At 45.8% G+C, this 14,517-nt stretch overlaps 1 protein-coding gene and 1 non-coding gene across 23 annotated transcripts in view; both read right to left on the reverse strand.

Moving 5' to 3' along the window:
• USP28 (ubiquitin specific peptidase 28) overlaps window positions 1-13,082 on the reverse strand; it is an 80,312-nt gene extending 67,230 nt beyond the window's left edge. For 9 of the 22 annotated variants that reach the window (XM_063635310.1, XM_055273191.1, XM_063635290.1 and 6 more), the window contains exon 1: window positions 12,943-13,066. In XM_063635310.1, the coding sequence (XP_063491380.1) occupies window positions 12,943-12,999 (57 nt within the window). In that variant the 5' untranslated portion in view covers window positions 13,000-13,066. Of the gene's footprint in view, window positions 1-12,006; window positions 12,349-12,942 lie in introns of those variants that run through there. The other 13 variants (XM_063635316.1, XM_063635308.1, XM_063635298.1 and 10 more) reach the window with 8 other exon arrangements.
• Window positions 1,125-1,184, reverse strand: LOC129479952 (U7 small nuclear RNA). Its single transcript, XR_008656872.1, has one exon. It is a non-coding gene; the product is annotated as a U7 small nuclear RNA (small nuclear RNA).
• Window positions 13,083-14,517: the final 1,435 nt, after the last annotated feature.

Raw genomic sequence — 14,517 nt, forward strand, 5'->3', positions numbered from 1 at the left:
GGAGGCTGAGGCAGGAGAATCCCTTGAACTCAAGGTGGAGGCTGCAGTGAGCCAAGATCTCACCACTGCACTCCAGCCTGGACAACAGAGTGAGACTCTGTCTCAAAAAAAAAAAAAAAAAATTTTTTTTAATTTATGAAAGAAGTTAAAGACCTAAATAAATTGAAAAACATCCAGGTTCATGAACTGGAAAACTGTACTAGTCAGAGTTCCCCAGAGAAACAGAAGCGAAAGGAGATAAATACAGGAGGTGAGACTTATTATAAGGAATTGGCTCACATGACTGCGGAGACTGAGAAGTCTCAAGATCTGCAGTTAGCAAGCTGGAGAACCAGGAGACTAGCGGTGTAGTGTTAGTGTAAGTCTGAGACCCAAGAACCAGGAGAGCTGGGTGTGTAAGTTCCAGTCTAAGTCTGAAGTCCTGTGAACCAAGAGAGCTGATGGTTGTCTAAGTTCCAGTGCCAGGACCAAGGAAAATCAATGTCCCAGCTCAAGCAGTCAGGCAAGCAAAGTTTCCTCTTACTCAGCATTTTTGTTCTATTCAGGTCTTGATTGAATGAGGCCCACTACCCACATTAGGGAGTTCAAACTGCTCTACACAGTCTACTGATTCAATGTTAATCTTATCCAGAATCACCCTCACAGACACACCTAGAATAATGTTTGACCAAATGTCTGCATACATACCTCATGGCCCAATCAACTGACACATTAACTTAACCATCATGAAGACAGTGTTTTTTTTTGGAGATGAGGTCTGTCTCTGTCACCCAGGCTAGAGTGCACCTCAACCTCCACCCTATAAGCTCAAGCGATCCTCCCTCCTCAGCCTCCCAAGTAGGTGGGAACACAGATGTGTGCCATCAAGCCCAACTAAGATTTTTCGCATTTTTGGTAAATGTGGGGTTTCACCATGTTGCCCAGGCTGGTCTTAAACTCCTGAGCTCAAGCAATCCGCCTGTCTCAGCCTCTTCCCAAAGTGATTACAGGCGTGAGGCACTGCGTCTGGCCACAAAGACTTAACACTGTGAAGGTGGCACTACTACTCAAAGCAATTCAAAAGTTCAGTGTAATCCCTATCACAATTCCAATGGCCCTTTGTGTGTGCGTGTGGCTGGGGGTTGGGGGGACCTCTAGTGAAAATCAGAAAACCTGCTAGACAAATTCTAAGAGCTGCAATGCTTTGGCCTTTCTTGCAGAAATAGAAAAGCTGATCCTCAAATTCACACAGAATTTCAAAGGACCTGGAAGAACTAAAACAACATTGAGAAGAACAAAGTTGGAGGACTCACACTTCTTATATCAAAACTTAGTATTAATCCAAAGCTACGGTTATCATAACAGTGTAGTACTGGCGTAAGGACAGATATATAGACTAATAGAATAGAATTGAGAATCCAGAAATAAACTCGTATCTATGGTCAACTGATTTTCAACAAGAGTGCCAAAACCATTTGATGGGGGAAAAACCACGTCTTCAACAAATGGTATTGGTACAACTGGATATTCACAGCAGAAGAATCACACTAGACTCCTACCTCACACAATACACAAAAATTACTCAAAATGGATCGACAACCTAAATAAAGAACTAAAATTATAAAATTCTTAAAAGAGAACACAGAGATAAGTCTTCATGACCTTGGATTTGTCAATGGATTCTTAGCTATGACACCAAAAGCACAAGCAACAAAAGAAAAAATAATAACACTTTTGAGCCAGGCATGGTGGTGTGCACTTGTAGTCCCAGCTACTTGGGACACTGAAGTGGGCTGATGTACTTTTCTTCATCAAAGGGCATTATCAAGAAAGTGAAAAGACAACCGGTGTACACATTCAAGAAATACATACATCAAGAAATACAACAAGAAATATACAGTGCTGGCCGGGCACGGTGGCTCATGCCTGTAATCCGAGCACTCTGGGAGGCCAATGTGGATCACCTGAGGTCACGAGCTCAAGACCAGCCCGGCCAACATGGTGAAACGCTGTCTCCACTAAAAATGCAAATATTAGCCAGGTGTGTTGATGTGCGCCTATAATCCCAGCTTCCTGGGAAGCTGAGGCAAGAGAATCACTTGAACCCAGGAAGCGGAGGTTGCAGTGAGCCGAGATCATGCCACTGCACTCCAGCCTAGGCGACAGAGTCAGACTCTTTGTCTTGAGAAAAAAAAAAGAAATATACAGTGTACAAATTATCAAGAAAGTGAAAAGACAATGGGAGAAAATACTTTTAAGTCATTTATCTGGTAAGAGTCTAGCATCTAGATGATATAAAGAACTCTCTTTGAACTCTCTTTAAGTCAACAACCAAAAAACAGACAACCCAATTCAAAAATGGACAAAGAACTTAAAAAGATATTTCTCCAAAGAAGATATATAAATAGTCAATAAGTTTATGAAGACACTTAACGTTAGCCATAACATTAACATGGCCAAATCAAAATCACAATGAGATGCCACTTCACACCCATTAGGATGGCTATTATCAAACAAAAACAAAAAATAACAAGTGTTTGATGAGGAAAGAGAAAAACTAGAACCCTTGTGTATTGCTGATGGGAATCTAAAACTTCCCCAGCAACCTTGGAAAACAGTCTGGCAGTTCCTCAAGAAGTTAAACATAGAATTACCGTATGAGTCAACAATTCCTTCTAGGTATATACCTAAAAGAATGGAAAACAGGTACTCAAATACAAGTATATGAATATTCATAACAGAACTATTCATAATAACCAAAAGGAGTAAATAACTCAAATGTCCATCAATGGAAAATGGACAGGCAAAACATATCTATACATACAGTGGAATATTACTCAGTGATTAAAATGAAAACCTAATACATGCTACAACTTGAACAAATCTCAAAAACACTACAATAAATGATAGATGCCATACATAATAGGTCACATATTGCATGATCCATTTAATGAAATCTCTCTAATAGGTAAATCTGGAGACAGAAAGTAGATTGGTATTGCCAGGGGTTGAGGGCATGGGGGAATAGGGAGTGACTGCTTAATGGTTACAAAGTTTTCTTTCAAGGCCAGGCACGGTGGCTCACGCCTGTAATCCCAGCATTCTGGGAGGCCGAGGTGGGCAGATCACGAGGTCAGGAGATCAAGACCATCCTGGCGAACACGGTGAAACCCCGTCTCTACTAAAAATACAAAAAATTAGCCGGGCGTGGTGGCAGGCGCCTGTAGTCCCAGCTACTCGGGAGGTTGAAGCCGGAGAATGGCGTGAACCCGGGAGGTGGAGCTTGCAGTGAGCCAAGATCGCGCCACTGCACTGCAGCCTGGACGACAGAGCAAGACTCTGTCTCAAAAAAAAAAAAAGAAGTTTTCTTTCAGGGTAATGAAAATGTTTCAGAACTAGACGGAATGGGTGATTGCACAATATTGTGAATATATTAAATGTCACTGAACTTGTACACTTGAACTTTTTTTTTTTTTTGGAGACAGAGTTTCACTCTTGTCACCCAGGCTAGAGTGCAATGGCACGATCTCGGCTCACTGCAACCTCTGCCTCCCGGGTTCAAGTGATTCTCCTGCCTCAGCCTGCCAAGTAGCTGGAATTACAGGTGCTCACCACCACATCTGGCTAATTTTTGTATTTTTTAGTAGAGACGGGGTTTCACCATGTTGGCCAGGCTGGTCTTGAACTCCTGACCTCAGTGAGCCACCGCACCCAGCCCCACTTTAAAATAATTTTATGTTATATAAATTTTGCCTCAATTGAAAAAAAATCACCTAGGTGCAGTGGCACACACCTGTAGTTCCAGCTTTGCAGCAGGCTGAGGCAGAAGGATCACTTGTGCCCAGGATTTTCAAACAGTAGTACACCACGATCATGCCTGTGAATAGCCACTGCACTCTAGCCTGAGCAACACAGCAAGACCCCAACTCTATGAAAAAACAAATGAACAAGGAAACCTGTATAAACATCCCCACACAGAAGGAAAGAAGGGAGGAAGGGAGGAAGGGAGGGAGGGGACACCAGAAAGTACTAACTTGGGCAAGACGACTGAAAAAGAAAATGTTTAGAGCTTTCTCTCTCTCTCTCTCTCTCTCTCTCTCCCTCCTTTCTTTCTTTCTTTCGCACGGTCTCCCTCTGTTGCCCAGGCTGGAGTGAAGCAGCATGGTCTCGGCTCCCTGTAGACTCCCTGCCTCAGGCTCCCGTGATTCTCCTGCCTCGGCCTGCCAGGTGGCTGGGATTGCGGGCGCGCGCCACCACGCCTGACTGGTTTTGGTATTTTTGGTGGAGGCGGGGTTTCGCCATGTTGGCCAGGTTGGTCTCCAACTCCTGGCCTCGCGTGGTCTACCGGCCTCGGCCTCCTGAGGTGCTGGGACTGCAGACGGAGTCTCGCTCACTCGGTGCTCGGTGTTGTCCCGGCTGGAGTGCGGTAACGTGGTCTCGGCTCCCAGCAGCCTCCTCCTCCCAGCCGCCTGCCTTGGCCTCCCAGGGTGCTAGGATTGCAGCCTCTGGGAGGTGGGGAGCGTCTCTGCCTGGCCGCCCATCGTCTGGGATGTGAGGAGGGCCTCTGCCCGGCTGCCCCATCTGGGAAGTGAGGAGCGCCTCTGCCTGGCCGCCCCGTCCAGGAAGTGAGGAACGCCTCTGCCCAGCCTCTGTCTACCACGGAGGCCAGACACAGTGTGGGGGCTGGACGTGGTGGCTCACACCTGTAGTTCCAGCACTCTGGGAGGCCGAGGCGGGTTGATCACTTGAGGCTAGGAGTTCGAGACCAGCTTGGCCAACATGGCAAAACATATGAAAAATACAACAAACCAACCAACCCAGCAACAACAAAACAGGTCTACCCTGGAGTCATACTCTAATTTTTTCTATTTTCCTCCCTTTCTGATCCTTTATCCCACTTTCTTTTTCTTCCTTTTCCTTCTCCTTCTTCTTTGTCAAAGACATAGAGGATTGAGTTATTATCATTGATCCATACAAACTCCCTCTCTCATTTATTTTTTTTCATTCCCACCACCCATTTCTATTCCTGGTCTTCCCATGTGCAACCTTCCTAATATGTTTGATATGCATCTTTTTGTTTGTATGTATTTTTAGAAAATGTTTATTGTTTTGTGTGCAAAAAAGGAAAAAAATTAATTAAAAAAAGAAAAAACAAACAAAAATTAGCTGGGCGTGGTGGCAGGCACCTGTAATCCCAGCTATTTGGGAGGCTGAGGCAGGAGAATCGCTTGAACCCTTGAGGCGGAGGTTGCAGTGAGCCAAGACCACACCAACGAACTCCACCCTGACCAACAAGAGCGAAACTCCATCTCAAAAAATAAATAAATAAAATTAAAAAATAAAAAAAAACAAGTAACGTATTCTACCCATGAAGAAAAAAAAAAAAAAGAAAAGGTTGTTTAGAAAACCTTCTTAGGGTTAAAGTGCCTACCAGCCATCATGTAGCATGCAGCTGGTACTTACTGAGGCAGGTCTTTAGTTTGGTTTTGTGTGTCTGATATTTTGACCCCTGTTTCATGTAGAGAGCCTAGATGCTGGAAATAGTGCCATGCAGCCCAGACTCCAGCACGCATCAGCCTCCTGGCAAATCTCAACCTTCCTCAGCATCAGTTTCCAGAATGGAAAATGAAGTACACCAAAAGCTTTGACAGCCCTGTATGACTATCAAAGGAAGTACTGCAAACAGAAATTGTTAGTAAAATGAAGAAATGCAATAGAAATGAAAAATACTGGGACTTGCCTGTCCAACTAAATTCCTCTAGAGTTTACAGTAAAAATACTGATATCCTGTGTTATAGTTTTGGTTTTATCACTTACTCGCTGTGTCACTTTGCAAATTCTACTTCCTGGTCATACCAAATTTTATTTCACAGAGTGCTCATGAGGTTTCAATGAAAAGTTATTAAAATTATTAAAGTTATTAAAGTGCGACATAGTCAAGTGGTAAGTCAGAAACTTTGGTTTTAGAAAGGCTTGTACTAAAGTCGGATAAATGTTATGCTTCAAGTCAGAATGGCTTGAAGTCACAGCTCTGCTACTTATAATTTAATCATGGTCATAAGCTGCATTTCTCATCTGTAAGATAGAAGCAAACAGACTTAGTTTAAAATCTCATACGAATAAAGAAAAAAAAGAGATAGGGACCATGGCTCACCCCTGTAATCCCAAAACTTTGGGAGGCTTAGGCAGGAGGATCACTGGAGCGTGGGAGTTCAAAACCAACCTGGGCAACATAAAGAGACCCCGCCATCTCTACAAAAAATAAAAATATTAGCCAGGCATGGTGGCACATATCTGTAGTTCCAGCTACTCAGGAGGCTGAGGTAGGAGAATTGCTTGGGCCCAGGAGGTTGAGGCTGCAGTGAGCCATGATAAGAGCCACTGCACTACTCCAGCCTAGGTGACAGAGTAAGACCTTGTCTCCAAAAAAAAAAAAAAAAAAGACAAAGGAAAGAAAAGGAATAAATAAATAAAATAAATCTCATATGAGGCCCTTATAAGGCATACTAACATCTGAGGTCGGGCACGGTGGCTCATGCCTGTAATCCCAGCACTTTTGGAGGCTGAGGCAGGATGACTTCGTTCATAAGTTTGAGACCAGCCTGGGCAACACAGAGAGACCCCATCGCTATAAAAATTTTTAAAAGTAACCAGAGGCTGGGTGCAGTGGCTCACGCCTATAATCCCAGCACTTTGGGAGGCCAAGGCAGGTGGATCACCTGAGGTCAGGAGTTCAAGACCAGCCTGGCCAACATGGTGAAACCCCGTCTCTACTAAAAATACAAAAATTAGGCGTGGTGGCGTGTGCCTGTAATCCCAGCTACTTGGGAGGCAAAGGCAGAAGAATCACTTGAACCCGGAAGGCGGAGGTTACAGTGAGCCGAGATCACGCCACTGCACTCCATCCTGGGCAACAGAGCGAGGTCCGTCTCAAAAAATAAAACAAAAGTAGCCAGGTGTGGTGGTGCATACCTGTGGTCCCAGCTACTCAAGTGTCTGAGGATTGCTTGGGTCTGGGTGGTCAAGGCTGCAGTGAGCCTTGATGGTGTCACCACACTCCAGCTCGGGTGACAGAGTGAAACCCTATCTCAAAAAACAAACAAACAAGATGTCTCAGTTTCCTTATCAGTAATAGGATAATAGTTCACACCTTGCTGGGTTTTTGTAAATAAAAATGTACAGAAAAGTGCTTAGGGTGGTACATAGCATATGGCAGACACTAGTAATACAAGTGTACATTCCCATGCCTAGTATAACCACCCTGGGAAAATAAGTATAAAGCAAATGTTTATAGCCAAGGAGGTTGATATTCAAGCAGACCTGTTCAAAAAGCACCGGGAAAGAGTATAGAAGTCATTTGCAACTCAGGATTAGAAATGTAGATTTGGAGCCAGGCGCAGTGGTTCACGCCTGTAATCCCAGCATTTTGGGAGGCTGAGGTGGGCAGATCACCTGGGGTCGGGAGTTCGAGACCAACCTGACAAACATGGAGAAACCCTGTCTCTACTAAAAATACAAAATTAACTGGGCGTGGTGGTGCATGCCTGTAATCCCAGCCACTCGGGAGGCTGAGGCAGGAGAATCACTTGAACCCAGGAGGCGGAGGTTGCAGTGAGCCAAGATCGTGCCAATGCAGTCCACGCTGGGCAACAAGAGCAAAACTCCATCTCAAAAAAAAAAAAAAAGTATCAGCAAAAAAGTGGTAATGAGGGATCATAAAAGCATAAAATAATAAAAGTATGAGGGAGCCAGGTGTGGTGGCTCATGCCTGTAATCCCAACACTTTGGGAGGCCAAGGCAGGAGAATTGCTTGAGCCCAGGAGTTCAAGACCTGCCTGGGCAACATAGTAAGACCTCATCTCTACAAAAAAATTAAAAAAACAGCCAAGCACAGTGACACACACCTGTGGTCCCAGCTACTCAGGAGGCTGAGGTGGGAGGATCGCTTCAGCCTAGGAGGTCAAGGCCAAAGTGAGCTATAATCACACCGCTGCACCCCAGTCTGGGTGACAGAGGGAGAGATCCTGCTTTAGCAAAGTAGGCTGCTGAGCAGATTCTGATTACATAAAACCACTCATTGCCTTTCAACCTAACCTGCTGCTGCCTAGTCAGTCCCTCTGCAGGCCTCTGAACAGTTGGCCATTTGCTGGAGCTCAGACTGGTCGACACGGCCATCTCATTATTGGGCTTTTGCAGAAGCTGTTATTGCCACCTTAAGCTCTGTAGCAGAATCTGGGAACCAACGCCCTCAATCTCCTGTCAGAGTTAGTCTTGCTCAAGTCTGTATTTTCCAAGTTTTGTATACTGAGTCTGAGTACATTGTCACTGGAAAAATGTTTTAGAAACAGGTGGGGTTAGAAACTTTGTTCCAAAAGCAAACAAAAGAAGGAAGGTGGAGACAACAGCTGGACCGGGCAGTAGACACTTTTGTTGTTGTTATTTGGTTTCAAGATAGAAGACAAGTGCACAGTAAAATGGAAAATGCAAATTCTATCCACATGCTTTTCAAAATGTAATATGCAAATGAATCACCCAAGAATCTTGTCAAAAGGCAGAAACTGATTGAATAGGTCTAGAGTGGGGGTACAGGCAGTGGTATGCTGATTGGCAGTGTATGCTTGTTTCCTTGGTATAAATATTCCCACCTTGGCACAGTTATCAACATGAGGTCATTGAACACAGAGCTGGAAAGAGATGTATAAAATCAGCTGGAGAGGCAGAGCAAGCTGGCTCTAGCACACTCAACTTTCTGCATTTCTAAATCCTAGGGGATGTGAATGCCGCTGGTCTGTGGACCATAATGTGAGTAGCAAGGGAGAAGACAGTGAAGGTGTCTGGGGGTTAGACTAGGACTAAGGAGAAGGGACACAATAGAAAGAGAAGAGAGACATCATCTAGATCAGAGTTTGTCAAGCTCAGCACTATTTTATACAATTTACACATAACTCTGTTTTGAGGGGCTTACTCCTGTACACTGCAAGATGTTTAGCAGCATTCCCGGCTTCTACGCACTACATTCCAGTAGCATCCTCCCTCCGGAGTCACAATCAAAAAGTCTCCAAACATTGCCAAATGCTTCCTAGATTACAAAATCTCTCCCTAGTAAAAACCATTAATCTAGGTTTATCTCTAAGAAATGAAAGTGGGAAAAAGGAAGGGAACCTTTTCCACTGAAATAAGAGAAAAGAGATGAGATGGCGTAGGGAGAAGGGGACAAAACATGAGGCAGGGAGCTCTTTTTAGACATCAGCGAGCTCAGTCAAGTAGAAAAGAAGATTATCTATTTAGAAAGACTGTAGGGAGGACTGGAAGTTTAAAACATTAGGAGAGTTCTAGAAAAGGCATTACAAGAGTAGTGGAAAGTCTGTGATCCAGGGCAATGGGCCCGTCAACTATGAGATAGGATCAGGGGCGCCTTGGGCTCTTGGGGTCAGAACTGCCTAGATACAATTCCAACTGTATCATATCCTCACTGGGTGACCTTGGACAAATTACTTAACAAGTATAAGCCTTCTCACAGAAACTTCATGGAGTTGTGTAAGTACTGAGAGAATGCTATGTTAAGTTCTGAGCACAGAGTCTGGCACATAGTGCATGCTCAGTTAGCATTAGCTATTACTATTACCAGCATTATTTTCCTTGGTAAGTACTTGCTTCATTTTACTATTGACTTAATTTCTTTGATGAAACAGAACACATGGAGAGCTCTCACCTGGTAAGATGCTATTTGCCAGTAAGTCTTAAAAATACTGTTTGCAGGCCGAGGCGGGCGGATCACGAGGTCAGGAGATCGAGACCATCCTGGCGAACACTGTGAAACCCCATCTCTACTAAAAATACAAAAATATTAGCCAGGCGTGGTGGTGGGCGCCTGTAGTCCCAGCTACTCGGGAGGCTGAGGCAGGAGAATGGCATGAATCCAGGGGGCGGAGCTTGCAGTGAGCAGAGATCGTTCCACTGCACTCCAGCCTGGGCAACAGAGCGAGACTCCCTCTCAAAAAAAAAAAATCATACTGTTTGCATTTGGGGGCTGACAGGCATGAGAGTTGTGGAACCAATCACTGACTTACTGATGTTTAAAAATCAGTTAATGAGACAAAGTAAAAGGAAACGAAAGGTCAATAAATCAAGAGAAAGCAAAAAGGGCATTAAATTTTCACTGAAACTGGCAGGTTTTTATAGGGCTTCAGCTGACATAAAGAATGTGTGACGTGAACCCTCAGTACAGCTGCCAAGAATGACAGGTTTATAAGAACCAAACTGACTTCAAGTTGTTTCTCCTGTAGTAATAGTAAACTTTGCTGCTATCGAAGTCAAGAATTCATTAAAATACAGGAATCTGTCAGTATGTAATCTCTTTAGATATTCGAATACCAGTTTGCAGTCTAGAGGATTTAGTGAAATCATAAAGTGTCTACTCTCAGATTCGAGTCCATACTGACAGCATATTTCAAGAGTACTACATATTTCTCTCACTAAAATTCTTGGGAGGCCATAAAGGGTTTTGTCTGTCCCGTGTACAACTGACCAATAAGGGAAGGGAAGCAGTCTAGGCTTTAAATAGCTTCTGAGTGTCAGGGAAGGCTAGCTCTCCTCAACTAGAACAATGAAATATCCTTTAAGGGAAAGTAGAATGCCTCAGAGAGTTCAAAATAAAAGAATCCATTCCAACATGAAACTTACCAAGATGAGGAAGAAGTTATTAAAATCTTTCCTGTAAGATCAAAAGGTACTTTTCCTGTAAGTTCCTTCAACCTATCCTGATAACTTTAAGCATTTTATTAGCAAAAATAAAAGAGGCAAACATTATCAAGCATTCCAAGCTTATCAGCTTTCTGTATAGGGCAAATCACTGGGAAGAACAGTAAATGTCATCACTCTGCAGGTGGCCAGGAATCAGAGTACTCCAGCCAGCCACAGCCACTGGAGTTCCAAGCCTTCCCAAAATAGCTATGACTTACATACAAATGCTCATCAAGTAGCTCACACACAAACTCTCAAATGGAGAATGCCGAAATAGGGTCAGTACTCAAACTGCGGCAGAGGTAAATGAAGATGCCACTGATTAATAGGCACATGGTCTTAAATGACTGAGCCACGACAAATTTAAGTATGACTTCTCTCCCTTAAAATAGTCTCTTCTCTAAATCAATGATAGTCTCCAAACTAAAATTTTCCCATGTTTTTAAATCACTGTGCTAAAAACAAATACAACTGATCTCTGAAGCCAGAGAAAAACCTTGACACATTTCAATAGGCACTTGTGAACATCTAACAATAATATTTCCATTAGAAGTCAGTGCATGATACTTTCGTTTCGGAGCCCAGGACCTGGAAGCATCTTTTTCTATATGAGTTTTAAAAAGTGCATCCAGGCTGGGCGCCGTGGCTCACGCCTGTAATCCCAGCACTTTGGGAGGCCGAGGCGGGCGGATCACGAGGTCAAGAGATCGAGACCATCCTGGCCAACATAGTGAAACTCCATCTCTACTAAAAATACAAAAATTAGCTGGGCGTGGTGGCACGCGCCTGTAGTCCCAGCTGCTCGGGAGGCTGAGGCAGGAGAATCGCTTGAACCCGGGAAACGGAAGTTGCAGTGAGCCGAGATAGCGCCACTGCACTCCAGCCTGGACGACAAAGCGAGACTCCGTCTGAAAAAAAAAAAAAAAAAAAAAAAAAGTGCGTCCAGACTGGGCGCGGTGGTTCACGCCTGTAATCCCAGCACTCTGGAAGGCCGAGGCGGGCGAATCACCTGAAGTCGAGAGTTTGAGACCAGTCTGACCAATATGGTGAAACCCCGACTCTACTAAAAATACAAAACTTAGCCGGGCCGGTGGCGGGCGCCTGTGATACCAGCTACTCAGGAGGCTGAGGCGGAGGATGCAGTGAGCCGAGATTGCGCCATTGCACTCCAGCCTAGGTAACAGAGGGAGACTCCGTCTCAAAAAAAAAAAAAAAAAAAGCGCCTTCATGCTAAATACTACTGGCCTTCCAGACAAGAGTAAAAAGGTATAAAAGGATTCTCACCTGAGGGTATCTGTCTGCCAGCTTTGTATGACAAATAACAAAGTTTCTCATCTCCAAACTCGTATTTGAATAACTGGCGCAGATTTCCCGTTTTCTCTTGAAAAAGTGCAGTACTTGAGGAGTGAGGAGGTGATGTTAAGTTATAACATTCTGAAGTAACACTAGACAACATGCTCAAATTGCCCTCTTCCCAAGTTTCTTCATACAGACATTAGCTTTTCTCTCAAACCAGGGTTCTTTCACTCTCACCAGATTCTTAGATCAGAAGTCCTTGTATTGATTTCAATCTTCTTAGACATTGGGAACAGGAGATCATTATCAGTAGACTTTCTATTCATCACGCAGCTCCTCCCCCTCCTTAAAAATCTAGAGTGATGAAGGCAATAATTGAGGAGGCTGCGCTGTTTTGTTTTTAAAGCCGGGTGGGGAGGGAAGGAAGTGGTGGTAACTGGGACCCCTGGTCTTATAGAAGACGGTGATTAATTCCAGACTTTAAGTGAGATAACTTCGGTCTGCTTTAACCTTTTAAAAACGCCGCCATAAAACTGATTTAAAAGTCAAAGCAAAACAAAACAAAACCAACCAATGCTGCCGCTTTCAGAAGTTTCTCACCCCGGTCGGGGCCCAGGAGCGCTCACCTTACTGATCCCTGCGGCGGAGAACCCCACATCCAGCCCTTTATATTTGGTTTTCCAAAATCTGGAAATCCCCCTCCAACTTCAGCTCGCCCACGGACGCGAAGATGCAGTCCTCAATCTCCGCGGCCCGAGCCCCGCAGAGCCCTTGGCCTTCTCACCCACGCTCGCGGGCGCACCCCCTGTCCTGCCCAGCCGGGGCGCCCTCCGCAGCCCGCAACCCGCAGCCCTGCAGGCCCCGCACGCTCCCCTCAGGGCCTGGAGCCCGCCCCCAGCTCCCGCTAGCCGCCGCGGAGCCCACCGAGCCGTGGCCGTCTGCCGCGCCGGCCGCGTCGTCCTGCTGCAGCTCGGCAGTCATGGCCGAGGCGCCCAGCCGCGGGTCACCCGTCTCCCGCCGCAGCCGCCGCCGGCCCAGCCTCTCAGGACTAGGCCCCGCCCCCGCCCTCCACCCCGCTCCGTCCCGCCCCCGCCCCCGCCCGCAGCGCGCGCCGGAGGCCTGGCCCACATGCCCCGCCCCCGGCATGCGCGCGCACGCAAGGCGCGCGGCCGGGGGCCGAACAGTTCTGCGTGCTCCCGCGCACGCCCGGCTGACCAGACGTAGGTCACGTGACCCCCGCCCCGTCTGTCGCTGTTGGTCAGCTTCACAGCCCGCGGAGGTTCCGGGCCGCTCTGCTAGAGCCCAGGAACTGGGTTTGCGAATCCTGGGAGCCGCGTTCCTGAATCTTCTCCGTCAAAACCTCATTTCTAGGACTGACCTCCGGCTCCACCCTCCCCACGGACGAGTTAAAGCTGCTCCTCCACCGTAGGAAACTGCCGAATGACCGTGGAATAAAGGATTTCCCACCAGGCTTTGTAGCCATTTCCAACTCCAGTGACATGAAAAAGTATTCACCATCTTTAAGGAGAAATGGAGGCTGAATGCAGTCGCTTGTCTAAAGCTAACCAAACGGACCAAAGCCTCCGTTCATGGGTGTCCCGCGTGGTGCCCTTAACCCTGATGCTCTTAAGAGGGCATGATAAGAAAAATTGCATTTTTTCCATTTTCGATTTTCAGAAGTTCAAACTAAAATTTTGTGTTACTTTGTTATGTTTGAGCCAGATATTTACGATTTCATGTTAAAAGACCAGGTGCTCCTATTGAATTGTTTTTTTGTTTGTTTGGTTGGTTTCGGTTTGGTTTTTTGTTTGTTTGTTTTTTGTTTTTGTTTGTTTTGAGACGGAGTCTCACTCTGTCCCCCCAGGCTGGAGTGCAGCCGCACGATCTTGGCTCACTGCAACTTCCGCCTCCTGGGTTCAAGCGATTCTCCTGAGTGGCTGGGATTACAGCCACGCTCTACCACACCCAGGGTTTCACCATGTTGCCCAGGCTGGCCTCGAATTCCTGACCTCAGGTGATCTGCCCGCCTCGACCTCCCAAAGTGCTGGGATTACAGACTTGAGCCACCGCGCCAGACCTGAATTGTATTTTCAACAACTGTGTGGAAATTGTGATTACTGAACCATGTTTCACATTTAAGATACAAATGTGTCATGATGGCAAACCCACTTGACAGCCTGCTAGGTATCCCAAATCTGCGTAGAGGCTGAGTGTGGAAGGGCATCTTTTAAGAGTACCACCTACACCCTTGCCCTGGTCTGGTCTGACTTTCAAGCTACACTTTAAGTGTGAATTTAACATGGACGGTGGCCTTTCCTATACTCCTGGCATTGTTGTCGCTGGGATTGTTATGTTTCACCTGTAGGCCTCCCTAGTCTGCATGCGGGCACAGTTTTTGACACAAGGAAACAGGTACAGGTCAGGTGCAGCTCCCAGGAGAGGCCAGATTACTCTCTGGGGCCTGGACTAGGACTGCTGCTACTTCCACCACCTGGAGAT

Source organism: Symphalangus syndactylus, chromosome 3 (assembly GCF_028878055.3).
Source record: "Symphalangus syndactylus isolate Jambi chromosome 3, NHGRI_mSymSyn1-v2.1_pri, whole genome shotgun sequence".
NCBI classification, from domain to species: Eukaryota; Metazoa; Chordata; class Mammalia; order Primates; family Hylobatidae; genus Symphalangus; species Symphalangus syndactylus.